The 27,789-nt window shown below is 39.1% G+C and overlaps 1 protein-coding gene across 4 annotated transcripts in view; it reads left to right on the plus strand.

The window, feature by feature from the left end:
* DOCK4 (dedicator of cytokinesis 4) overlaps positions 1-27,789 on the plus strand; it is a 485,368-nt gene that overhangs the window by 245,896 nt on the left and 211,683 nt on the right. For all 4 annotated transcript variants that reach the window (XM_033195053.1, XM_033195056.1, XM_033195057.1 and 1 more), the window contains exons 9-12: positions 12,499-12,580; positions 13,427-13,487; positions 15,728-15,860; positions 20,316-20,404. In XM_033195053.1, the coding sequence (XP_033050944.1) occupies positions 12,499-12,580; positions 13,427-13,487; positions 15,728-15,860; positions 20,316-20,404 (365 nt within the window). The remainder of the gene's footprint in view (positions 1-12,498; positions 12,581-13,426; positions 13,488-15,727; positions 15,861-20,315; positions 20,405-27,789) is intronic.

Here is a 27,789-nt window from a genome sequence, read left to right on the forward strand (position 1 = left end):
CAGTTAAGAAGCTCTGTAGCTCCCAGGTTAAAAAAGCACCTGATCTTCAAAAAATATAGTTGAATGAGTTATCTAATTAATAAATAGTATTTAATGATGCCTTAGATCATTTTCATTTTTTAAAGTTATAATGAATATAAAGAACCTATCAGTAAGCTGTTGTGTCCATCAGTAAAAGCTATTGGAAGACAAATTTGATTTTGGCTTGTAAACAAAAATGTATCTGAAACAGATCTCAAGTCAACTTAGTTTATTTTGCCAAAGTTAAGGATATGCACCTAGGAAACAGGTCTGTGCCTTTCTCCGAAGATGAGAATATTGAGACTTCAATATTTAAAGGGGAAACGCAGGCTGGAGGGGAAAGAGAAAGGTGGTCGCATTATTGAATCCACATGTTGCAAGAGAAAAGGAATAGGTAGGGGAATAGTCAATTATGTATTCATCTTATGCTCAGTAAATGAACACTTTACAGACAATAAGGTGAACATAGAGTAACTACTTGTGGAGATATTTAACCTGTTATCTCTAGCTCTCTGCTTAGGAGCAAAAGGAAAGGCAGCTTCTTGCATGACTCAGCTTTCAGCTTAATCTTTTTCCCTTTGGTAGAGTGAACTGGGGATCCCAAGTTTTTATTTTCTCTTCACAGATGTAATTTCATGAAAAAAAGAAAAACTCTTTAAGATAATAAATGCATAAATGATTTATTATACTTACTGTTTTTGCAGAGCTTGAATTACATGGATTTTTAGTACTTATTCTGGGTTTATTTATGACTTTTCTGCCTTTTTAAGAAACTGCGTGCTTCAACTCAGTACTTATAAAGAGCTCAGGTTTACTTTAACATTCCTTATTATAGATACCTTCCTAATGAAAAGATGTTAGAAAGGTCAGAATAATTTCTGAATATAGATCAGAGTGATTCTTTTCTCATGAAATGTCAAAGATACAGTGTTTCCAATGATCTAATGATAGAAATTCCCAGAATGATAAGCAGAACGCATTCTCCCTACATACAGGCTTTCTCATTTCATGCTCCCTATTTCTGTTGACCAGATCCTATCTCTGCCTACTTTTGGTTACTTCTCTAAGGAACTCGTTTTTTAGTGAAATTCTTAATGAGTTCTCTAGAGAGAGATTCAAGCAAGTATTTTTCTCAGTTTAGTTATACAATAGACCTTTTTCTAAGGATTTTACTTGAAACGAACTTTGAGATTTCTAAGGTCTCAAGTCTTCTGAACTTAAAGTCATGGCTGTTTTTCTTAAATCAATAGTCAATCAAAATCATTTCTTCACCAATTGCTTAATCTGGTAATAGTACAGAAGATGTGAAACAGCAGCTGATCTGAACATTATTTATAATTTTAAAGAGTATTATATTCCTTTTTTTATTGAATTTTACCTTCCTAAAAACTCTTCCCTATAATTTTACCTTTCCTAAAAACAAAGGTATTTGTTTCAGATATCTTTATTTTTCTGCAAAGACAAATAGCACGAAGTGCTTTACAATCATCCTGACTAGTAAGAAAGAATTGGCTTGTTTTTCAAAATTGGCAATGGAATTGGCTATAGCTTAAAAATATGTCTCCTGTTGTATCACTCAACTAAACCCAAATTCTTTATGTGCTGACAAAGCCATCACATCATTTGGTTGCATAGTCCTCAACACTCAATTATTTGTAAGGTGAACATGGGCTTGAGCATTAATATTTTTAAAAGAAAACATCATCTATCTCCTCTTTAGGTAAACTCTGGAAACAGTTGTATCAGAAGTCTTCCTCTTTCCATTGCCCTTTAATCAGAAGAGCTCATGACTCTAACTTTTCTTTAGTTTTAAAATTAGAAGGCACATTAATAATCTTATCTGGGAAGACTTGCTTGAGAAGTTGCTTTCATTTATTGCCAAGGAAAAACTCTGTCATTTGTGTTGTCATGTGGTTGGGAGGAAGAGAGGAAAACTCTTTGACCCTAAGATACCAGGCGTACATTGCCTGTTTTCTGTTATACATGACTATCATAAAACACAGTCAGCAATTCTGATTAATTAAGACTAGGGCTGGGCCGGGCGCGGTGGCTCAAGCCTGTAATCCCAGCACTTTGGGAGGCCTAGACGGGGGAATCACGAGGTCAGGAGATTGAGACCATCCTGGCTAACATGGTGAAACCCGGTCTCTACTAAAAAATACAAAAAACTAGCCGGGCGAGGTGGCGGGCGCCTGTAGTCGCAGCTACTCGGGAGGCTGACGCAGGAGAATGGCGTAAACCCGGGAGGCGGAGCTTGCAGTGAGCTGAGATCCGGCCGCCGCACCCCAGCCTGGGCGACAAAGAGAGACCCCGTCTCAAAAAAAAAAAAAAAAAAAAAAGACTAGGGCTTTTGGGTAAAAACAGTGGTCTTTTAACATAGCTGGGCTTTAAACAAACAGGAAGCTTTTGGTCCATCCTGACTCAGTCAATCAGGATCTCCAGGGTGGGGCCTGGGCTTTATACAGCTCATCAGGAGAATATTGTACACGATCAGGTTGGTGCAAGGGTCTTGTATCGGTTCGAACCCTGAGAGCGCAAACAAACAACACAAGACAGTGTGGAGAAACACGCTGTACAGAGCGCCTGGGTGCAGACAGGCCGAGGCCTAAAATGGCGTCAGCCCCAAGTGAGGACGGAGCAGGGGTTTTATAGTCCTCTGTAAACAAGAAGTGTCCCAGTCTGACGTGACAGCTACGTAGTACCCGGGCGGTCTCCCGCTCCATCTTCAGGGGGTATGTGGGTATGTGTCTTCCGGCCAGCTCTCTTCCTGCTTCTGCTATCTTGCTGACTCACGCTGCTGGGCCTTGCACCTTGGGACTGGGGGAGAATCTTTCAGTTGGAAACCGCTGAATTAGAAGGTCCATGGGTCTCTTCTGTTTACCACTGATCATTCCCTTGTACATAGGGCATCTATTCGAATGTTCTTCATCTCTGCCATCATGAGCACCAAAGCTCCGTAGTCCAGCGGCCACTGCAGAGCTGCCAGCACACCTTTCAGCTGCTTCCCAAAGTATCTTGCCTGGACAGAGGTAGCACCAGTTTCTTGGAGGCATAAATACAGCAATTTATAGTACAGCCTGAGCTTTTTTGAATTGTCCTTTGCTACTCATTCTAGGAGAGAGCACAGTAACAGCTCTCTTCACAGTGTTAGGGAGGAAAGTAATTTTTTCTTTAACCCTCTTAAGTTCTTAGTTGGAATAGTCCTCTTTATCAAAAGACAAAAAGAGAAAAATAGAAGTTTACTAACATGTATATTTCATACATTCATGAGGTATATTAATACCTAGGGAATGAGAAATTCTCAAAGAGGTGGCTTTGAATTCCAGCTTATGTAGCATCTTCAAGAAAAAACAGTAAATTTTGGAGAAATGATAAGAGCCAAGAGAACTTGAAGTCTCTAGGGGAGGCAACTTCTAGGAAGGCAAATAACTGGCAGACAAAGGCTAGCTGGTAAAGAGTGTTGGTCGGGATACCTCTGGTGCCATCTCCAGGCCTGTAACGTTTAAAGTTGACATCAGTGGTTAACCTTTGTTCTCCCTGGTAGAAGAAGGGGCAGGTCCATGACCATGCCACCCTGAATGTGCCTGATCTTGTTTGATCTCAGAAACTAAGCAAGGCCAGGCCTGTTAGTACTTAGATGGTATAAGAGAGGCAGGATTCTTTTTGTTTTTGTAAATCTATGCATTGCCTTTTAGGCAATTAGAGGGAAGGCAGAGAGCTTTCCAGTACCTGCTGCTTAATTGCCTTTAGCTCGACAATTCTTATGCCAAAGAGGCATGTTTTGGGGTGCCATATTTTGGTCTCCCACAGCAGATTGTTGGACGTATCCTACACTGTCAGGCAATCAGAAAACATTTGACAGGGCCGGGCTTGGTGGCTCACGCCAGTAATCCCAGCACTTTGGGAGGCTGAGGCGGGCTGATCACGAGGTCAGGAGATCGAGACCATCCTGGTTAACAAGTGAAAACTACTAAAAATACAAAAAATTAGCCGGATGTGGTGGCAGGTGCCCGTAGTCCCAGCTACTTGGGAGGCTGAGGCAGGAGAATGTCATGAACCCGGGAGGCGGAGGTTGCAGTGAGCCGAGACTGCGCCACTGCACTCCAGCCTGGGCGACAGAGCGAGATTCTGTCTCAAAAAAAAAAAAAAAAAGAAAACATTTGACAGAATGCAGGAGAAGCAGTGAAATAGAAACAATTCAGATCACCTTACATTTGTATTCTATTGCCTTTTACGGAGAGGCTCTAGGGTCAGCACTGCACTGTGGAACCATCCTCTTAGCTCTTCTCATTATTTCTTCATCCATCTTACCACCCCTTAGCTTCTGGTGTGTCTCCCTTCACACCTACCCAGTGTAGAATGGGTATTAATTATTATTCTCACACTCCTCACATAGCATAGTTAATTTTTTTTTTTTCTTTTTTTTGGACAAGGTCTCATTCTGTTATCCCAGCTGGAGTGCGATCTCAGCTTATTGCAGCCTCCACCTCCTGGGCTCAGGTGATCCTCCCATCTGAGTCTCCTGAGTACCTGGGATCACAGGCATGTACCACCCCACCTGGCTAATTTTTTTTATTTTTTGTAGAGACAAGGTTTCACCATGTTACCCAGGCTGATCTCGAACTCTGAGGCTCAAGTGATCTGCCCGTTTCTGCCTCCCAAAGTGTTGAGATTTCAGGCACGAGTCACTGTGCCCAGATTAGCATAGTTCAATTTAAGACAAATGACTGCTTTTTCAAATATGTTACATGGGTTTTTTTTGTTTGTTTTGTGTTTTGTTTTTTAAATTGGTTTATGAGTATTAAGAAAAAATGACAGTTGTTTTTCCAGTCAGTTTAACAGAACATGACGGTCTAAATGTTTTCTCTCTTACTATTGTTCTTCTCGGAGACCATAAATCTATTTCAATGATATTTAACTGTTGAAAATTAGTTTACAAGCGTTCTTTGTAATTTTTGTGGATTGATTAGCTTGCTAATCTTTCTCACAACATGTTTAACCGAAGATATTACCCAGTCATATATTTTTGGATAAAAGTACATGTTGTGCAACTTTTGTGTTCATTGAATCACTAAACAGTTTTACTTCTTATGTGAGGTGAACTATAAAAGTGATAAATATAAATCCATGCAGAAAAATATAACAATTTTTATGTGAATCTATATGTATTTCATATAAAATATCAAAATTTTTGATATTGGCCTTCCCAACTGAAGGGTTACTTCTACCGAGTGGCTTACAAGGAGGCACAGAGGACAGAAGCATCCTACTGAGAAACAGAAGAGAAGCCATCAGGACCTTCAGATCCCTACTGTGCCTCCTATATTATTTGCATGACCAGGAAGAACATTTCTACCACACTATGCTGTGAAACACACTTGTTATAATTAGAGGTCTTTTTGAGTACATCAGAATATCAGTAGTTCAACTGAGCCGTTGGTCACAGGTATAATCTCTGTAAACACAGATATGTTGTGGCTTTTTTTGTTGTTGTTTGACTTCATGCAGTTTTGTTTGTGTATTTATTTATTTGATTGATTTGTTTTTGTTGTTGTTGTTGTTTTGAGTTTTTTTCCCAGACAAGAACTTTGCTATCTTGCCCAGACTGGACTTGACCTCTAGGCTCAAATAATCCTCCTGCCTCAACCTCCTGAGTAGCTGGGACAACAGGAGTGTGACATTATGCTTGGCCATTTGTACTTATTATGTTTTAATTTTATTAAGAATATTCACACAAAAATCTCTTGGTTTATGTGACATAGTTAGTCTTGCTCTTCTTTGTCCATTTCTTTCTTTTTTTTGAGACAGGATCTTACCCTGTCACCCCATGGAAGTGCAGTGGTGTGATCATGGCTCACTGCAGCCTCAACCTCCCAGGCTCAAGCAGTCTTCCCACCTCAGCCTTCTGAGTAGCTGGGATTATTCAGCTACTGAGTGCCTGGGACTATAGGCACATGCCACATGCTCGGCTGATTTTCTTTCCTTCCTCCCTCCCTCCCTCCCTCCCTCCTTCCCTCCTTCCTTGCCTGCCTGCCTGCCTGCCTGCCTGCCTTCTTTCTTTCTTTTTCTTTCTTTCTTTCTTTGTTTCTTTCTTTCGTTCGTTCGTTCGTTCGTTCTTTCTTTCTCTCTTTCTTTCTCTTCCTTCCTTCCTTCCTTCCTTCCTTCCTTCCTTTCTCTCTTTCTCTTTCTTTCTCTTTCTTTCTCTTTCTTTCTCTTTCTTTCTCTTTCTTCTTTCTTTCTTTCTTTCTTTCTTTCTTTCTTTCTTTCTTTCTTTTTTGCTTTCTTTTCTTTCTTTCTTTCTTTCCTTTCTTTCTTTCATAGAGATGGGGTCTCACTATTTTGCCCCAAGTTGGTTTTGAACTCTTGGGGTCAAGTGATCCTCCCAACTCAGCCTCCCAAAGTGCTGAGATTACAGGTAGTGAGCCACCAGGTCATGCCTTCTTTGTCCATTTCTGAGGTGCTCTGTTCTTTCAAAGACAGGGTTGCATTGTAGTAGAAAGCCGAGACTCTCAAATCAGACTCTGGAATTTAATATCCTCGCCCCATTCTTGACTGACCACACAACTTTGGCCAACTTACTAATATCTCCTAGCTGCCACTTTGTCACTGGGGTGACAAATGGGCATGACAGTGGTTTCCATCTCCTACTGTGGTGAGGAGAATTAAGAAGAGCTATGTAAGGCATAAGTCATAGGGTCTGGCACAGAGTACACATTTTCCTTTATGATTTTTCCCAGGGATGCTTATTTATTTTCTTATTTCATTATCCTGATTTCATCAAATGATTGTTGGAAGAAGAAAGGTTATAAATAATAAATAATTGTGATTTATTATTCTTTATTTCCAAAGAAAGAGTCATTTTTGATTTATAGTATCATGATTTATAATGATTCATACACAGAATTCAGGTGGACACTAAATTTCTCCTGCAGAGAGATTGCCTCTGGAAGATGTCAGTATATGGGGACGTCAAATAATGAGTTTTCTCTGCTGCTAATAGTATCAAGTCTCACTTCTCAGTGTTTCTAGAAATGTTCTATTTGCTTATTCATTCTTTAAGAAGAGGAAGACAGTATTCTCACTTGAAAACATATCAGTATTTTTTTATTACTGTATGTTGAATATAGTAAAAATATAAAATGTTCATGAGGACAGCATTAAATGGAATAATGTGGAATCTGGAGCTGCCGTGAAGTTAATATGAGAATCTCAAGTCGGGTCGTGAGGCATCATGGATTGAAATACCTTTTTGCAGAGTTTCATACATTTCGCTACCATAAAGCAAAGGACATGATGGAAAGGTTGGTAGAGAATTAAAGCTTTCCAGTTATTTGAGTGTTACTCTATTTTGTCCTAAAAGATTGTGTTTGGTTAGTCTTATCAAACATCTGGGAATACCAAATCATTCACTAGAAGTTGAAGATACAAAGGTTAATACTCATGGGCCTATATTCTAGTTGCTCACCATGTAACGGGAAAGAAACATATAAACCTCTCTTCCACTTAGGAAAAAGGTCTAAATGATATATGTAATGGAAGTACGCATATCTTGGAAGGACATTTTTTAAGTTTACAAAAACTAATTTTGTCATCTGATCATACTTACCACAGAGTTGCAATAGAACAGACTTAAAATTGACTGTCAAAAACATATTTCTGTGTGGCCACAAAAGTATGTGCAAAATATTTGGAGAACTTCAGAAGATGTGCCAGAATGCAGTATTACTGGCCGGGCACGGTGGCTCATGCCTGTAATCCCAGCACTTTGGGAGACTGAGGCAAGCGGATCAGCTGAGGTCAGGAGTTTGAGACCAGCCTGGCCAACGTGGTGAAACCCTGTCACTACAAAAAATGTAAAAATTAGCCGGGCATGGTGGCATGTGTCTGTAGTCCCAGAACTCTGGAGGCTGAGGCAGGAGAATCGCTTGAACCTGGGAGGCAGAGGTTGCAGTGAGCTGAGATCGCGCCACTGTACTCCAGCCTGGGCAACAGAGCGAGACTCCATCTCAAAAGAAAGAAAGGGAAAAAAAAGAATGCAATATTATTGACTTGTTCAATTTTTCTCTGGGCATTGAAGGCATACCTTCTGATATTCTCCAAACATTTCAGTGTGGGTGAGTAATTATAATCCAAAGATTCCAAAATACGTTATTATAGGTCTTTTTTTTGTACAAAACCATTTGCTGAGTGATTAGTTGCTGTACCACTAAAGCAGAAGACAAATTGATTTGAGTTGGTGTAACAATAGCATGTCATCAAATGAATAAAAAGGATTTTTTAATTGGCCATAGATGTTTTCCTTTTTTTTTTCTTTTTTCTTTTAAAAGAAGTCTAGCTTTTAAAAGAACTGCACGGCCGGGCGCGGTGGCTCAAGCCTGTAATCCCAGCACTTTGGGAGGCCGAGACGGGCGGATCACGAGGTCAGGAGATCGAGACCATCCTGGCTAACACGGTGAAACCCCGTCTCTACTAAAAAAAATACAAAAAATTAGCCGGGCGAGATGGCGGGCGCCTGTAGTCCCAGCTACTCGGGAGGCTGAGGCGAGAGAATGGCGTAAACCCGGGAGGCGGAGCTTGCAGTGAGCTGAGATCCGGCCACTGCACTCCAGCCTGGGCGACAGAGCGAGACTCCGTCTCAACAACAACAACAACAACAACAACAACAACAAAAAAGAACTGCACATGACTTATTTCTCCATAGTACCCGTTTTCAATCTATTTTGATCTCCCCCTTAAGGCGTGCTTAAGCTAAGGTATATGTCATTGGCTTAATACATATTGATATTCTTTCTGAAACAGGATATGACATAGTATAATACTTGCATAATCAAGATTATGTCTAGACTGGTGAAATTAAAATAGTGACAGAGCAAAAAGGATCTCTTTCTGCAATAGAATACTTTAGGAAACATTGTTTTCCAGAATGTTGATGAAATGTACAGATATGGAATTAGATTTTATATCAGTATTAAAGTTAAGGTTTTAATATTGAAAATGCCCTATTGACTTCTGTATTTTAATCTTATTGCTGTCCATCATTTTAGACTGACCAAGATAATGTGAAATTTGCTTTGAATGTTTCTGTAGAGGTAATAATGAGGAGCTTCAAACCTAATTACATCTCAAAAAATATAAAGTAGAACATACAGTCCAAGATATAGGAGAGGAGAAAATGCTCATATTGCTTATGTTTTGTGCTAAAATGTAATCAATAAATACGTTAATAGGTAATTGATTCCTAAGAAACAGACTAAATACCATCCTTAAACCTTAGCAGTTTTGATTAAGTAAAGCTGAGTTCTTAAATCTTTTTGGAGTTTTGTGTTTGTTTAATAAAATAGTTTGTTTCTCAAATCTTTTTTTTTTTTTTTTCTAAGCATGTTTCGTTAAAGAAAACTACTGGCTGGGTGCAGTGGCTGAAACCTGTAATCCTAGCACTTTGGGAGGCCACCTGAGATCAGGAGTTCAAGACCAGCCTGACTAACATGGTGAAACCCTGTCTCTACTAAAAATGCAAAAATTAGCTGGGCGTGGTGGCACACACCTGTAATCCCAGCTACCCAGGAAGCTGAGGCAGGAGAATCACCTGAACCAGGGAGGTGTAGGTTGCAATGAGCTGAGATCACACCACTGCACTCTATACTGGGCAACAAGAGTGAAACTCCTTCTCGGGGGAAAAAAAAGGAAAGAAAACTACCAGAGAACAATTTCAAACCAAAGATCTCTTTGAAACCTGCTAAATCAAGATTCTGACTTCTTTCATTCCTGTTAGCCCAGGAAGGGTATGGAGAAAGTTACCTTGAACTCTTGGGACCAGACTTGACTACTAAGTGGGTGCCCCAGGCAAATGATGGCTTCTCCTTTATCTTAATATTCTAGAAATATTTACTCAATATTTCTCTAGAGAAGAAGAGGAAGTTACCTTATAGCATTCTAATGGAGTGCTAAGGTTTTGAATTAATACATGGAATAGAATCCTTGCTGAGCCACATACCATCTCTGTGACCTTGAGTAAAATTATTTACTGTTTCTCAGTTTTCCCATCTGTAAAGTGGTCATGATAATAGTACCTATTTCCTAAAGGCATAGTGAGAATAAAATGGGATAATTTATGTAAAGTCCTTGGCAGAGTACCTGTCAAATGGTAAATTCCCAAAAATATATTACCTGATAATAGGTTAAAGTATAATTCTTTTGTCCCAAGATGAATTCTTGCACATTTCCTTTTCATTGATTTTAAATTTGAAATAGTCCAGGCCTGGTAGCTCACGCCTGTAATCCCAGCACTTTGGAAAGCCAAGGCAGGAGAATCATCTCAGGTCAGGAGCTCGAAACCAGCCTGGTCAACATAGTGAAACCCCATCTTTACTAAAAAAAATACAAAAATTAGCCAAGTGTGGTGGCACACAGCTGTAGTTCCAGCTATTCAGGAAGCTGAGGCAGGAGAATCGCTTGAATCCAGGAGGCAGATATTGCAGTGAGTCGAGATTGTGCCACTGTACTCTAGCCTGGGTGAAAGAGTGAGACTCTGTCCCCCCAGCCAAAAAAAAATAATAATAATTAGAATGGTGAATTTGAAATAATAATGAATTTTATTTTACTGTCAAGAGAGCTTACACTCATTTTCCTTGAATTATAGTAAATGACAATTGGATAAGATTAATTTATCTCTGCACCCTCGGTTGTAGCTATCATTCCCAGCCTCTGGTTCGGAATAATATCACATGTGAACTTTAGCTTCAATTGAGGATACTTACAGCAATTTTTATTCTCTTCATGCATGCCTTATTGGCCATCTGTTTTCGGGGGAAAAATATAGGTAATAAAAGTGAAAATGGCCCCATAGAAATATGTATTGGCTGCCCTTTCTCATATGAGAAGTCAAAAATAGGCATAATATAAGTAAAAAGTGAGACAAGCCAAGTATTGATTCTATTAAACATATCTATCTAGACTTAGATCACCAAAGAGAATAAGTGTTCCAAAACAGCCATAAATTCAAATTCATATGCTTCCTTAGAGATCTGTTTATGGTTCTCATATCTTCTCGTATGTATTTGAATGACAGAACCATTATTTAAGGTAAGGATTGGGTGATAACATGTTCCGAGCCTTTTATTAGTGTCCTGTTCTCCATTTCTCTGCTTGTTCCCTAGACTGAAGCTACACTGACCAAAGCTACAGCATTTTACATTCTGTAGATGTTGGTTGTGTGCTCATTGCCTGAGGCAGCCAACTATTTAATTCTGTCATTGGTACCAGGATATTGAAATTCAGTTAAAATTTGAAGCCCACAGTAGCTGGTAGATTTTTTGTGGGTTTATATTTGTTTTATTTTGTTGAACATAAATAGTGTCACATGTACATTACCTTGGATCTAAATGGCATCCATGGCTAGGTGCAATGACTCACGCCTGTAATCCCAGCACACTGGGAGGCCGAGGCAGGCAGATCACCTGAGGCCAGGAGTTCGAGACCAGCCTGGCCAACATGGTGAAATGCTGTCTCTACTAAAAATACAGAAATTAGTTAGGCATGGTGGCATGCACCTGTAATCCCAGATACTCAGGAGACTGAGGTGTGAGAATCTCTTGAATCCAGGAGGCAGAAGTTGCAGTGAGCTGAGATCGTACCACTGTCCTCCAGCCTGGGTGACAGAGCAAGACTCTGTCTCAAAATAATAAAAATAAATAAATAAATAAATGGCATCCATAAGTATTTATTGCTATGAATTCATGGCTGATCAACAGCATTATTTATGTTTTTATTAAATCTAGGTGGCACTGTATTTTCTTTTTGGTTATATAGATGAGACGTTTCTGTGTTGCCCAGGCTGGCCTCGAACACCTAGCCTCTCCTCCTTATGCACAAGGACAACAGGCCTGAGCCACCGCAGCTCCTGGTGGCACTGTATTTTCAAATGCAAGTTCAGTGGGAGTATTTTGAGATCTTCTGTTCGTTTGTAGACCAAAGAATATTTAAGTTTCATTTTTGAAATTTCTGCTTGTGTTACAGATTAGAGACTTATAAGACCATAAAATATGAAGCCTTCTAATAGATAGTTAGCACTCAGAATGTCTTTAATGCTAATTAAGTAATGTGACATAAAACATGAAAAAGAAATCTTAGTTACAAACACATTAAACATGTCATATTTTTCTCTTTTAGTGCATTTGTTTCTGCTTTTTGGAATAATGATATTACTGATACAAAATTGTACTCAAGTCTTTCAAAAGTTAATGTCTGTTTGTATATAGGTGCTTTCTGCCTTTGCACTTGCTATTTTGCTGGTTTCATCAGAAGTGAAGCAAATATTTGTTGTCTTTGGAGCTCTACTAATTTATATAAAAGCAGTGTTGATGTTAAATGAACAACCTAATGTTTAGCTTACCTGTTGTGATGAAGAGTAGTTACAGAGGGATAAATCTTTAACTATTAAACAATTTTTCAAATTGTTAAATGGTTTTTCTCTTGTAGTGAGAGATTTTTCTTGAGGCTGAATAGAAACGGGCTTCCCAAAGCCCCTGATAAACCGGAACGACATTGCTCCCTCTTTGTGGTGAGTGGATCTTGTTTCATTCATAACGCAGATTCATCCAATTATGATTCATACTATTTAGGAGAAATAACTTACTGTGAGAGAACACAGTGAATTTGCTTTTAAACTTTATGTAAATAACACGCAGATTACATTAGTGCCCAGAATTCTGAATATCACCTTCCAGGATTACTTTAATTCTGTTAGTGTATTACTGCTTCTGTTATACTATTACCAAAGTATAACAATGATTGCCGGGCACGGTGCCTCACGCCTATAATCTCAATACTTTGGGAGGCCGAGGCAGGTGGATCATCTGAGGTCAGGAGTTCAATATCCACCTGGCCAACATGGTGAAACCCCATCTCTACTAAAAAATACAAAAATTAGCCAGGCGTGGTGGCGGGCACCTATAATCCCAGTTACTCGGGAGGCTGAAGCAGGAGAATCACTTGAACCTGGGAGGCAGAGGTTGCAATGAGCCAATATTGCACCACTGCACTCCAACCTGGGCAACAAGAGCGAAACTCCATCTCCAAAAACAAAAAAACAAAACCAGTGATCACGCTCAGCAAGACAGCTGGTATTTAATATGTGCTTAATAAATGTTTAAAGAATGAATGAGTGAGAGATTAAATCAATAATACTTTCTTCTTTAAAGTATATTGCTTGGTATCAATTGACCTAAGGTTGATTGTAATGGTATTTTTAGAACAGGATTTAAATCATGTACTTCTGCTACAAACATTCCATTAAGAATGTCTGTGTTCATCTCTGTCTTTCTTCTTTTATTTGTGAAAATAAAGTGCTCTGCCCTTTAAGTGCAGCTCATGTCTTCCAAAATAACCAAACTTTGTTTGTTTGTAGGATTTGGGTAGCAGTGAGCTAAGAAAGGACATCTATATCACCGTGCACATTATCCGAATCGGTAGGTATAGCACTTGTCAGTGCAGTAGGGGCAAGGAACAGAGAGGAGAAATGCCGAGAGGTTTCTATGTTGTGATTTATTTGCTGTCGGAATTAGAAAGATATCAAAGCCAGATTTGAATCCAAGAATCACAGAAGTTGTGAATTGTCCCCTGACCTTCCCAACCCCACGTAAGACCTCCTCACCTACCATAAACAGATTCTGGTCTCTTAATATAAGTAATTAAGAAGTTTGTTGTGTTTGATTTTGTTCTGCTAGCCTTCCTAAACGTATTTGATTCCAAAATGTTGTGTTTGTCTGTTAAAATTCTAAATTCTGTTAGCATAAAATGAATTTTTCAGAGCTGAGTTTCCTATAAGTTAATGAAAGCTCTATAGAAATTGGCTCTACATAAATTTTCCAAAGTGCAGAATGCTTCAGAGCGTTATTCCAGAAGGTGCTTCAAAAAACAGGCTGTGAAATAGTGAATACTGAATGTTTTTTTTAACTTGTATAATGTCATCAGCTTATTAAGGGGTCTGAGAAGTCCTGAAGGGAAAAATAAATATGCCTGTCTAGCTTTGTTGACCCTAGTTTTCCTCAAATTTGATTTGACTATGAATGAAAACACTTATATAATGTAGCAGAACTCACTTTGATGTTCTCTGATGAACTTGCTCAATGAAACCAGAATGTGTTCCCTCATTTTTACACATAAAATGCCTCTAAAAGCAGACATTTTATGGCAGAGAAGCTAGGTGAAATGAGGAATGGTGTAACCTACACAGTTTTTCCATTAAGTCTAACCAGTCATTATTGGGAATTTGCTCCCACTTCCTCACTAACTATACTCCGCTACTAGCCTAGGAATACTTCTGTGAGATAGTAATATCTTGCCATGCAGTCCTGCATGGTGATTTATTTTTATAGGCTTTGGTTTTATGTACACGATAACTATATTGTGCATTGAGTGAGACTATAAAAAACATGCTTTCATTCCAGCATAGATTTTCTATATGTTTTTTCTCATAAAAATCTACTCTGAAAACCTGTTTTCATTTTATGCTATTTTTGTATTTGAAGGACAGTAGAAATAACAAACAGACACTTTTTTTGTTTTGTTTTTTTCTTTTTATAAATGAGTCTATGAAAAAAATTGGAAAGAATCTTTGAAAAGGTTGGAAAAGTTAGAACCCATGCTGCTGTTTTCTTATGAGATAAAGCCTGTCTGTTCTCAGGATGGCAGAGGTAGTTTGTTATTTAATCTGTGTTTGTTTAAATTCAAATGTAATACTAATGGTTAAAGTAAAATATGGTTTTATGTATCTTCGTGTAAACATTGCTAAAATTTTCATATAATATCTGACAGCAGTAAGAGAAAAAGTAAACCACTTTTGTTTTCAGAACTTTCTCAAAGATATCTAGGGGTTTGGGGTGGTAAAAAAAAACATGCAGCAAAGTGAGTATGTGCCCTTCTGGCCCATGGACTTCACTCACTGTGTTATTGCCAAGGCAGCTGCCTCAGTAGTACTGCCCATCACAGGGCAGCCTTTCAAATGCTTGGTGTTTGATTTGTAATTGCACTTTTTATTAACATTGTTATGGTCATTAAGTCATTAAAATGAATTTTGAATCAGAAATTACCGCTCTATCCTTGTCCTCAGTTTTGGGCAAATGAATACTTGTTCATTGTTACATGTTCATGTAACAATTTAAACAAGTTAAAACTTTACAACAGTTAAAACTATTTTGGTGATAACTGAGTTCTGAACAGCCTGAGAGCTGAGGCAGGAGCATGCGCATTTGATCACCTGTGCTTACTTGCCATACTTCAGACAACCTCAGACTACTCTAGTCACAGGTGAAATTTTTGAAATAGTTTTTTTGAATATGTAATTTGTTTAAAAATAGAAAATGGAAGAGTCACCATTACTGCCTTCAGTGACATGAACTTCCTGGGATGCCTTCACGAATCTCAGGGGCCAGGGGATGGTTCCCAAACATGGGATCTGTTCTAATCTTTGTGTTTTATAGATGGCAACTGATGCCCAGAATTTAAGCTGCTTACCCAAAGTCACACAGCTAGATGACTGGAGAAGAGAATCCAGAACTGAAGCAATATCTTCTGTTATGCCCAACCTGGGTGCTCTTTATTGCCCAGTTACATTTCATATGGCCTATCTTATAGCTGTATGTTTCTCTAGCTCAAATGCATCTAATCAAATGGCTCCATGGGTAATGCTTGCTCTTTAATTGAACAGGTCGAATGGGAGCAGGAGAAAAAAAGAATGCCTGTAGTGTCCAGTACCGACGACCCTTTGGCTGTGCAGTTCTCAGCATCGCTGACCTGCTAACAGGAGAGACAAAGGATGACCTCATTCTGAAAGTGTACATGTAAGAAACGTGCACATGCTGGAGGCTGGGGTGGGTACAGGGGTGCGTGTGGGTCCTACTTGGGCAAATGCTACTTTACGTGGGTAGAGAAGAACAATGGGTAGTTTATGAGCCATTCCTCAAAAACCCAGTAATCTGTAGACTTGTTGCCAGTGAGCCCACAAGCCACGATTTGCCAGTCAGGAGAATTACTGAATCAAGAACCAATGAGTACAGACAGTTTACCAGTTAGGTAGACCATCTTCTATGTGGGATAACACCTTTGAATTTATAAACCTAGCACGTCTTTACCTTCAGACAGTCAGTGTTTTCTTGGAAAGTGAAAGTACTTTTTGAAGTAAATTAATTAGAATTGGGAAAGGAAAGCCCAGATGACTTCCATCCTACTCTAGGTGTTAGTTTGCTGGGCCTGCCATAACAAAGTACCACAAACCACGTGGCTTAACCCATTTGTGCCTGAGGTTGCAATTTTTAAAAATTTTTGCAATCATACCTTGGCGATGACCTTGAGCAGTATAAATAACTCCACATGCTTAGCATTCTAATAATGGAATACTAGGCATAAATAGATTTTTTTTTTTGAGGCCAAGTCTTGTTCTGTTGCCCTGGCTGGAGTACAGTGGTGTGATCTCAGCTCACTGCAAGCTCCGCCTCCTGGGTTCATGCCATTCTCCTGCCCCAGCCTCCCGAGTAGCTGGAACTACGGGTGCTCGCCACCACGCCTGGCTAATTTTTTGTATTTTTAGTAGAGACAAGGTTTCACCGTGTTGGCCAGGATGGTCTCCATCACCTTGTGATCTGCCTTTCAAAGTGCTGGGATTACAGGCGTGAGCCACCGCGTCTGGCCTATAAATAGATTTTAAACAGTAGAAATGTGTTGTCTCACAGTTCCCAGATCAAGGTATTAGTATAGTTGGCTCCTTCTGAGGACTCTGAGGGCTAATCTGCTCTGTGCCTCTCTTCTGGCCTCTGGTGCTTTGCTGGCAGTCACTGGGGGTCCATGGCTTGTAGACGCATCACTCTGATCTCTGCCTTCATCTTCACATGGTGTTGATGGCTTTCTCTGGGACCAATCCCCCACCCCACCCCTTCCCCCCCTTTTTTTTCTTTTTTGAGACAGAGTCTCACTCTGTCACTCAGGCTGGAGTGTAGTGGAGCAATCTCGGCTCACTGCAACCTCTGCCTCCCAGGTTCAAGAGATTCTCCTGCCTCAGCCTCCTGAGTAGCTGGGATTACAGGTGTATGCCACCATGCCCAACTACAAATTTCTCCTTTTTATAAAGATACAGTCATATTAGAGTGTGGTTCACCCTGATAACCTTCTTATATGAGTACCTCAGTAAAGATCCTCTTTCAAATAAGGTCATATTCTGAAGTACTGGGGGTTAGGACTTCAACATTACCTTTGTTGGGGGATACAGTTTAACCCATGGTTCTCTACTAAGAAAGTCACGTGATATATTCCAAATACTAAGTTAAGCGATTTTTTAAAATGCACATGGGTTTGGCCCACACCACCATGCCACCTCCCCACCTCCCTTGGACATTGAGACCTGATATACAGCAACATCTTCAGAGCAGACTCAATAGGGTTTCCACACTCCTGGTTTGAGGACCACACCCTTGACTACCTCCATGAGTGAACTGGCTTTCGTATTCCATTCTGGAGGTTGTGTTAATATACCTAATATGTGCCAGTAGATTTTTCATAGGTGATGGTAACACAGGTGGCCCACTGCCTGTGGGACATACACTTAAAATTGCCTTTTTGACCTCTGCTGCAGGGTTTCATGGATTTTTCTACTCTCCATCCAATGGGACCTATGTAACACATTTAATAATTCATTGACAAAGATTTATCTGTAGTGTATGGTTTAGGACCGGAAACTCTCTTCATCCCTTTTAAAAAGGAAAGTGCCTGTGATGTTGATGTTAAACTTGAAAACTTTTGGTGAAATTAGTGGGTGGTAAAAGTTACTACCCTTTTTATCATGTAGCAACTCTCAATTTCAGTGGTTAAGCTTAAATCCATGATGCCCTTCTTTCCGTGCTCAACTGGTGGTCATAAAACGTAATTTATTTGAAATACTAATGACTGTTAAGAACCACCCTTTACTGTGTGCACAGTATGTGTGAGGAACTGTGTTAAGCACTTAACATGTGTCATATCCTTTTGTCCTCACAACAAACCCATGAAACAGACAGATGCTCCTAGCTCAGTTTTACACATAGGGGAACGAGAGTTAAACAACTTGCCCCATGTTGCCTAGCTAATAAGGAAAGGAAGCAGATTTGAGGTCAGGACTATCTCGCTCCAGCACCTGAGCTCTCCAGTTAGTAGTTTGTGTTTTTCCAGGTGTTATTTCACACCGTAGTCTAGTAAGGTGATGATGCTGCTGTTATGTGGCTTTTGAAGCAAACTGAAATTCCTCACAAACCCACTCTCATCATTTCTTAAAGTAGTCTTTCCAGGCGTGAGTAGCAAGTATTGTATTTATCCTGCCACTGGGAAAACAGAGGGATGGACAGTCCCGTCATCACCCTTGATTATGCAGCCAGCGGAACAAGACCCATGCATTCCAGCCCTGCCAATGGGAGACAGTCACACTCGTGAAGACAAATTGTTCTGCTGTTTGTGTGTGTGTGTTTTTTTATTGTCTGCTTTTCCATAAGCATCAAATAAAGTTTTAGGTAATTTTTAATAGAAGATAAATTCCTGAAAAATGCCCATTCAGCAAATGATGATGCTGTTTCAAGAGTAATACTAACCAGTCAAAACAGTCACTGTAGATTAGGAAGGAACTGTGAATTTAGTCAAACATGGGAAAGTGCCTGTTAGAAACAATTTGGGAGAAATTTCTATGTGTTAAGGTGACTGAACCCGCAGCCCCTCTGGGACTCAAATAAAGAACAGTAGCAAATGCCTGCCTGAGCCTGGAAGATATTTTAGTCACGTACTTCAGGAGCTTTTTTTTTTTTTTTTTTTTTTTTTTTTTGAGTTTTGAGTTTTGCAGGTTAAAACCATGAATTCTGGAATCATTTAACTATCTAATAGGAAGCAAGCCATCTTTCTTTCTTCCCCACTGGGCTAAAATAAGAAAACTGGAGGCAGAATGTGCTAAATGGCAATTTGGTGTCTTACAACTGGACAGGTGGGATGGTTTCATTCCATCTTAATTTTCCAGCCCTCTAAGATTCAGTGCTCATTTTGGTATCCCACTGTTAACTGGCTCAAAAATCACCTCCATCATGTTCATCCTGCAAAATCCTGTGGTGATAAAATAAATAAATATGTAAGCAAATAATTGTGAATTATCTGCCTCAGACTTGATCACTAGGAAACAGGACCTGTACTGTGGGAGATTTTGATTGATAGTGTACAGAATCTTGATGTTCAGGCTTCTTGGGAGGACACATTCATGGCTAATAAAGCAGTGAATTTACACATATGTTCAGATGAAGGAAGTTTTCCCCAGCCAATCTGGGAGAGTAGTGGCAGTAAGGATGGATAGCAGAACCACATGCTTACAAATCATTATGAGTTACCAGGCAGAGGGACATCCATCCATCCAGCCCAGCCAACCAGCCATCCATCCATTCATGCCACTGACAGTTTTTAAGCATCCACAGCATTCAAAGTGCTAAAGGAAACTCTGAAATCAGCCAGTCCTAGATCCAGTCCTCAAGAACCTTAACAGTCTCCCAGGTGAACTACACCATGTAAACAAAGATAACATGACCTAATGAGTGATAAAACCTAAGAGAAAGAGGTACAGATTGCTGTGAAAAGATGGAGAGATGCCCCTTGTGGAAGATCTGAAAGAGTAATTTTATTATTCTTTGGTAAATCCTGCCAGTCTTTTGCCAGTACAAGCTGTGTTAATGTCAATTTCATTTTGCTTAATTTGCTGCATTTTGATGTGGGCAAACCTGGTAATGTTACAGTAGGCAGAGACTTGCTAATGAGAACTAATTTACTGAGCATTTATTATATGCCAGGAATTACCCTAAGCCCATGTTTATTTAAAGTTCTAGTATATTATCCGTGTTTCTTAGATGGGGAAATTAAGACAAGAGTAAATAAACTCACCTAAAGAACATAGCTTGATTAATAGTGAGAATTTGAATCTGGGGAGTTGAACTCAGTTGGGGCTGCCTTCCCCTGTATGCATTGTTCTCTGAGATTTCTGTCTGTTTTGGGGCCACTTGTAATCTGTGAGTTGTTAATCCCAGCTGCTTCTGTCAGGAGGTAGGTGGTCAGGCATTACCAGATACGGGCATTCTTTCTCATCCTGGGACAACCGTGCTAAAACTGACAGTCAGTTGCAGCAGGTTGATGGGGACTCCAAGGAAGTACATCATAGTGGTTATAATGAAAAGGGCAGGTGTACTATGAGGATCACTGCTTGATTGCATGCATCATTAAAGCTTAACAGAGTGTTAATGTTTTCATAGGTGTAACACAGAGAGTGAGTGGTACCAAATCCATGAGAACATCATTAAAAAGCTGAATGCACGTTATAACTTGACTGGCTCCAATGCAGGTGAGTGTATGGGCTGACTGACTTTCCCTATACTTTTCATTCCAAGCCCTTTTTTAGTTATTTGTCTGTGTAGGAAGGAAATTATCAGCCCTTTGTTTTTCTCTCTATTCACTCCCTAACTTTAAAAATGCTCAATGAACATTCTGGTACATCTTCCTATGCTATGATAGGCTTGTACTTATAACTCCCTATAAAAAATGTGTTCCATTCTTGTTGAAATGAAAAAGATAATCTAAATTTGCTCTTTGGTACCACGTCTTCATACCCCTAAGTCGTTATTGAAAGCTAAAAATTGGCCTGGCACAGTGGCTCACATCTGTAATCCCAGCACTTTGGGAGGCCGAGATGAGCGGATCACCTGAGGTCAGGAGTTCAAGACCAGCCTTGCCAACATAGTAAAACCCCGTCTCTACTAAAAATACAAAATATTAGCCAGGCATGGTGGCAGATGCCTGTAATTCCAGCTACTCAGGAGGTAGAGGAAGGAGAATTGCTTGAACCGGGAGGCGGATGTTTTAGTGAGCCGATATCATGCCACTGCACTCCAGCCTGTGTGACAGAGTAAGACTCTGTCTCAAAAAAAAAAAAAAAAAAAAGCTGAAAATTGCATGACAAATACGATGCTTGGATTTGTGACTATTCTGCAGAAATAAGTTTGATAAATAGCAATTTTTAGTGAGGTCCAATAAAAACATGCCTTGCGACTGGGCGTGGTGGTTCACACCTATAATCCCAGCACTTTGGGAGACCGAGGCAGGCAGATCATGAGGTCAGGAGATCAAGACCATCCTGGCTAACACAGTGAAACCTCATCTCTACTAAAAAAAATACAAAAAATTAGCCGGGCATGGTGGTAGGCGCTTATAGTCCCAGCTACTCGGGAGGCTGAGACAGGAGAATGGCATGAACCCAGAAGGCGGAGCTTGCAGTGAGCCAAGGTTACGCCACTGAATTCCAGCCCGGATGACAGAGCAAGACACTGTTTCAAAAAAAAAGCAAAAAACAAACAACAACAAAAAACGTGCTTCAGTGCCTATGGCTGGCTTTGAGCTTCAACATTATTGACAAACATACAGATTCACACATTGAAGTTGGCTAAAAAGGAAAGTGATGCTGACTGCAGTGGCATGTGAAGAAAAATGTGTGTGCTTGTTCAGAGAGGAACTGAAATATTATATACCACTATAAGTCATATGAGGTACACAGTATTGTACTAGTAACATATAGTATATAGTATATTATATAGCATATATAGATTGCATAGCATATATAATGACATCTTTAGGTTTGGTCAGTGACAGAAACTTGGTGAATATTGTTTGTTCTTATCCACCGTTCAGACCCACATTGAAGCAAAACAAAGTATTCAGTCTTGTGCTTTGATTGACATAAAGAAACTTCAAATTAAGTAAGTTGTTTCTTGAACTGAATGCGTTGTTTTTTAAGACTGATTTTTAAAAGCACCTTGAATATAGATATTTTTGTTGCAGTCCAAATCACCTGGCAATTAGGAGAACTGGAATTTAAATTCAAACTACTTTTTTTTTTTCAGACCCTTGCACATCTTGCTAGACCAAACTGACCCGCAAAGAGAAAATCACTGTAAACAGAGCTTTGTCGTTCAGTTCCGTGAGAGCCATAAGTACCTCTAACTCATACATGTGGCAATGCTTCAGACTGTAATGAGTGCTGAGGTCAGTTTTCTCCTCCTTCTCCCAAGAGTTGGAGAGATAACTTGGGTTTTATTTGATGCAGATGGCCCTTTGCTTTGGACAAAGTCCTGCATCTACCTAAACAAACAAGACACTTGGAGTACTTAATATTGAGGGCAGAGTCTCTAAAAGACTCACAGGAGACAGGAGAAATGAAGTACAACATGGAACTACTATGTATGCTTGTCTTCTCTTTTCCCACAAAACAATTATAATTCTCGGCCGGGTGCAGTGGCTCATGTCTATAATCACAGCACTTTGGGAGGCCAAGACGGGTGGATCACAAGGTCAGGAGATTGAGACGATCCTGGCCAGCATGGTGAAACCTCCGTCTCTACTAAAAATACAGAAAATTAGCTGGGCATGGTGGCGCGTGCCTGTAATCCCAGCTACTCTGGAGGCTGAGGCAGGAGAATTGCTTGAACCAGGGAGTTGGAAGTTGCAGTGAGCCAAGATCGCACCACTGCACTCCAGTCTGGTGACACAGAAACGCCATCTAAAAAATATATATATATGTATATATGTATATGTATACTTCTCCTGATTGTCTATGGATAAAATGGTTTAATTTCAGTACTCCCTCAGTAAGATGGTAGAGCTGCTGTTTTTTTAGAGAACATATCTTGTGGAATTCATTGGTAGACTTCCAGCCAAATCCAGTTCTGCTCTAAACCTTTTGGTGTTTCTTGATACCAGTAACCATCATTTTGTCATTAAATTTACCCTAGACCTGTGCTGTCCAATTCAGGAGGCAGCAGCCATATGTTGCTATTGACAGTTAGACATGAACCTAGTATACCACTAGAATTCAGATATGCTGTAATTGTAAAGAACATACCAGATTTTGAAGACTTGGCCCAATAAGAAGAATGTAAAATATCCCATCAATAATTTTCATATTGATTGCATGTTGAAATGATAACATTTTGGATATATTGAGATAAATAAAATATGCTATTAATTTTTTTCTTTTTTTCTTTTTTGACATAGTTACTAGGGAAATTTAAATTTTATTCATGATTCACATTATACTTCTGAGTCAGTGCTACTCCAGGCTCTGTTTAAAGGCTAGCATTTTTTTAAGTTCTGTGGATCACAAACAAATCCGTTACTCCCTGCTCCTTTCTTTCTGCCTATTAACTGTGAATAGAAGAGTTGGTAACCATTGTGTATCTTGTTCTTTCTCCCTATGAGTCCTGTTAATTTGCTTACATTTGCCCTCTGTATGGATAAACAAATCCCAAACTAATCCTGACCTTCTGACTTTTCTCATGTAGTCCCTGAGCTTCCTACCATCATAGATGTGGTCTTGACCCACCGCGATATGTTGAACTGTTGGCTACATGTCTTTCCCAACTCCTTTTCATCTCCCAGCCCTTTCCCACTTCACATATGCCTCATGCAGAACAACATTCATTGTTGTTAGGTTGTTTGACTATATCATTGTCCAAACCCTGAGGTGATACCCAATTGCCTCTTGAATCTTGGTGAAGTTCTCAATGATAGGCTTTGATTTATATCTCTAGATAGACCCTAACATAAGTGATCCTGTATCCTTAAGACCTGTGTTAAAGGTCAGGATTCCAGTTAAACCAAACCACAAATTTCCTTCTGCTTACAGACAGGAGTCTCTTAGAGAGTATAGTGTAGTATTGAAGAGCTGTTTCTCTGCAAGCAGGATATCCTAGGTTTGAATCCTCTAAGGGATATCGGGAAGATTAAAAGAAAAAAATGTATGCAAAGCACTTACCATAGGACATCATACGTGGTGACTGTTTAGTGTTAGCTATTATTGTTTACCCACTTTAAAGCCACTATCTGGAATATTCTATCCTTACCTCTTAAGTTGTCTGTCTTCATTGTTTCAAAATGGATCCTGATTTAATCTCCTTAATGAAGACTTTTAGAATAATACAATTGGATTATTGATATGTTGGATCGTTGAACGAACAACCCCTTCTACACTTTGTTTCCTTCATCTCCTCTCTGCTGATTTGATTGCTAATACCTCTTCCTGGTTTCTTTTAACTTAATTGTTGGCCTACTGATTAACTTCAGGAAGGAAGGGAAGCACATTCTGTTTCCTTGGCCGGTTCCTCCGATGCTTAGATGTGTCCACATGTTCCATGTGCTTTGTCAATTTTACTAGCTCCTTATTCTTACTGGAATCCTGAGTGAAACCCTACCAGAAAGTGAGATCCAAACCACCCTTTCCCATGAGTCATACCTTTTCTATTTACAGCCTTTGTACTGAAATGAAAAGCTACGTGTTGTAGCCTTTACAAAGAATGAAAGAAACCATTGTACCATAAAGCCTTGTAAAAAGCGTTCCCCTTCCTTTGGCAAGATCCATTCCCATTTTGCAGCCTACGGTGATGCTCAGATTCCTAGGCAACCAAATGTATGCTCTTTATACCTGGCTTCTGCTACAAAGCCCTGTCTGCTCTCCTGTCCTTGTTACCTCAGCCCTTCTCTACCCTTCTCTCTTAACCTTGAGGCCCAGCCAGGCCCACACAGCCTGCATCTGTCTGCCTTCTATTTCTCTGGTCTCTCTCTCTGATCCTTTCTAGCCTCTCTCAAGCTGAGGGAAACCCAGCCCTAAGCCTCTTCACTCTACAATTCTGCTCTAGAGAGTGGAAGCTCAGGAAGAAACCTAAAAACTATTTTAAAGGAAAGCAAAACTTATACTCCTTCCCACCAAAGCTTCCACTCTTCAGTCTAGGTAGATCATTGTTCTGTATCCCCTTGATCTACACCCTTGGTTGAGGAATGGAAGTTCTGTGGCCAGCAGATAGGGATTCCAGAGCTGTTCAGCTTCATTATTGAACGGGAGGCACATTAATGGCTTATTTCAAGATAGTGGGAGAAGTAAAAGCACAAGAAATTGAAGAGGGAAATTAGGGTGCCTAATGTTTAAACTGTCACAGCAGTTAGATAATGTTGACTTCCACTGTTTTCTTTCTGGGCCACAGAACTGTTGATTAAATGGAAGCCGTGCACTCAAATGTTTTCAAAAGAATTGATTTCACTCTAAAAAGTACTGTTTTTCCCCACTTTCTCCTGCCATTCCTCAGTCATTGGCACTAACAAAAAGAGAAAAAAACACAGCTTTGAAATTGGTTTTGGAAACAAATTCTGCCAGCTAATTTCCAGGCCCTTTATGCTTCGTTGATGTCCTTCTAGCTATCGGAGTTGTAATCTTGTCTGGTTAATAAAGGGATTCATCTAATTAACTGGGTTTTTTTTCCCCTCTAACCTAAGACTTATGTTGCAAAGGTACATTAACCACTATCTTAGTTGAGTTTAGAAACCGGGAGAAAATTGCAAGTGATGCATTTAACTTTTTAAGATTTTTAAAAAATTGAATTACTATATCTCCATGGTTAGATTTAGTTAGGTTGAGTGGTTTGAAATCTCCAAAGTTGTGCTATTTTATGAATTTTAAATCCAAAGGCAATGTTGTGATAATTTGAAAGTCTAAAAATATTCATTAATGTGAGCCCGGTTTAGGTTTGTTGAGCAAATGGTTATTATAAATGTCACCTCTGATAGACAGCAGTTGAATTATAGGAATGTGAAACTGGACTGAGCCAGTATGATTTACTGAGGCAAATTAAGTTCTACGTATTGAAACAGTGTGTAAAAATCATTGACAATGGTTCAGTATGTCCTAAGAGAAACTTCAAAGTCTTTTCATATTATCTATGTATTTTTGAAATATTTTCTATAGTTTGCACATATAGCTTACAACTAGAAGAAATCCTATTTGCTATTCAGGTAAGTTTCTAGAGTCTTTATTTTATCTTAGATGAGTGTACGTGGTTGTATTCCTGCCAGCTATACTTTTTAACCCCCACAGAAAGTTAAAAGGAATTACCTAGATAAGGAGACCACGATATATAGCGAGAGCAGTTTAACTCTATTCAGGAAATATATGGTGTTCTTTATTTGGCTGAGTTTGAAAGGAGGCTTTTTGAGAGTGTTAGGTTGCATTTTTGAGTCCACACATACCGATGTAGTCATTTTATTCAGTGTTACCAAGTTGGTATAATTCGTAAGAATTTGATCAGTGCACCTGATTTTTGAACATTGAATTTGCTTTCTAGTATCATTAAAACAAAAATAGTACTTATTGGCACCACCTATTGGTTAGACATTTAATATGTGACCTTTTTGCTGACTTTTGGAATTTCCTAAATATTTTACCATGATTTCTCTTTAAAGTTTTTTTTTGAACTAATTTTATTTATAGAAAAATTCATAATTTCCCAAAGGTTAACATTTTACTACATTTCATTTGCATAATCTCCCTCCATTTATATATGTATGTGTGTGCATATAGTCATATAACTCAACATTAATGAATTTGATATAATTCTTAAGGATTATATCAGAGCCTTAATTGTATATGTTTGTGTGTGTATATATGTACATATACACATATATATGCATGTATACAGACATATGTACATATGTATACATATATACATCTATACATATCATATATATATACATTTCTTTTCCTGAACTGCGTAAGAACAAATTGAAGACATGATGCCTCTCTACCCCTGTTTACTTCAGAACATAGCAACAGAACCACAGTACAATTATCCAAATCAGAATGTCAACATTGATACAATACTATTATCTAATCTGCAAACCTTATTCAGATTTTGACAATTTTCTCCATGTCTTTTATAACAAAAGAAAATCCTAGCCGGGTTTGGTGACTCCCACCTGTAATCCCAGTACTTTGGGAGGCCAAGGTCCGTGGATCACTTGAGGTCAAGAGTTCAAGACCAGCCTGACCAACATGGTGAAAACCCATCTCTACTAAAAATACAAAAATTAGCTGGGTGTGGTGGCACGTGCCTGTAATCCCAGCTAGTCAGGAGACTGAGGCAGGAGAATCCCTTGAACCTGGGAAACAGAGGTTACAGTGAGCCACGATCATGCCACTGTACTCCAGCCTAGGTGACAGAGCAAGACTCCATCTAAAAATAAAAAAATAAAAAGAGAAAGAAAGGAAATCCAGGCTATTTTGCATGCAGTTGTCATATCTCTTGTTTCCTTCGATCTAAATCATGCTAATGACAGCAAAGAAAAAATATAGTTCAAAATATGTTACTACATTACACTGTAAGATATTTTTTAAAGTTCATGCAGTATTAAAAAAAAAACTAAATCCAAATGATGTTAATGGAAGTAGTGATTAGAGCTTAATTTCATTTTCTAAATGAGCTATGTATGGCTAATTTAGGTAAAATCGCTAGCAATACTGTTTGCAAGATTTGCTGCATAGGAAAAATATGGAAGTATTTCAATAAATTAAAATAAGCAGATATTAAACTACAATCATAGATACTATTGTAGAGGAGGAAAAATATTTCCTCGTGTATCCTAGGTTCATGGATTAAGCCCGCACAACAAAAGACAGAATAACAAAATAAAAGTATACACATTTATTTAAGTTCTATGTGACATGAGAGGCTTCATTAGGAAATGAACACCTGAAGAAACAGTTTAATCTTAGTTTTTTTAATAGTAGGTCTGATGAAGAACAGGGAGTTGTAGAGAAATATGAGGGGGGCAAAAAGATACTCTCTAATGGCAATAAACTGGGAGAAACTTAGGAAAGCCTGTTTATTCAGATTCTTCTCTGCAACACTTTGT

The sequence above is a fragment of the Trachypithecus francoisi genome, unplaced genomic scaffold (genome assembly GCF_009764315.1).
Source record: "Trachypithecus francoisi isolate TF-2019V2 unplaced genomic scaffold, Tfra_2.0 Lachesis_group4, whole genome shotgun sequence".
NCBI classification, from domain to species: Eukaryota; Metazoa; Chordata; class Mammalia; order Primates; family Cercopithecidae; genus Trachypithecus; species Trachypithecus francoisi.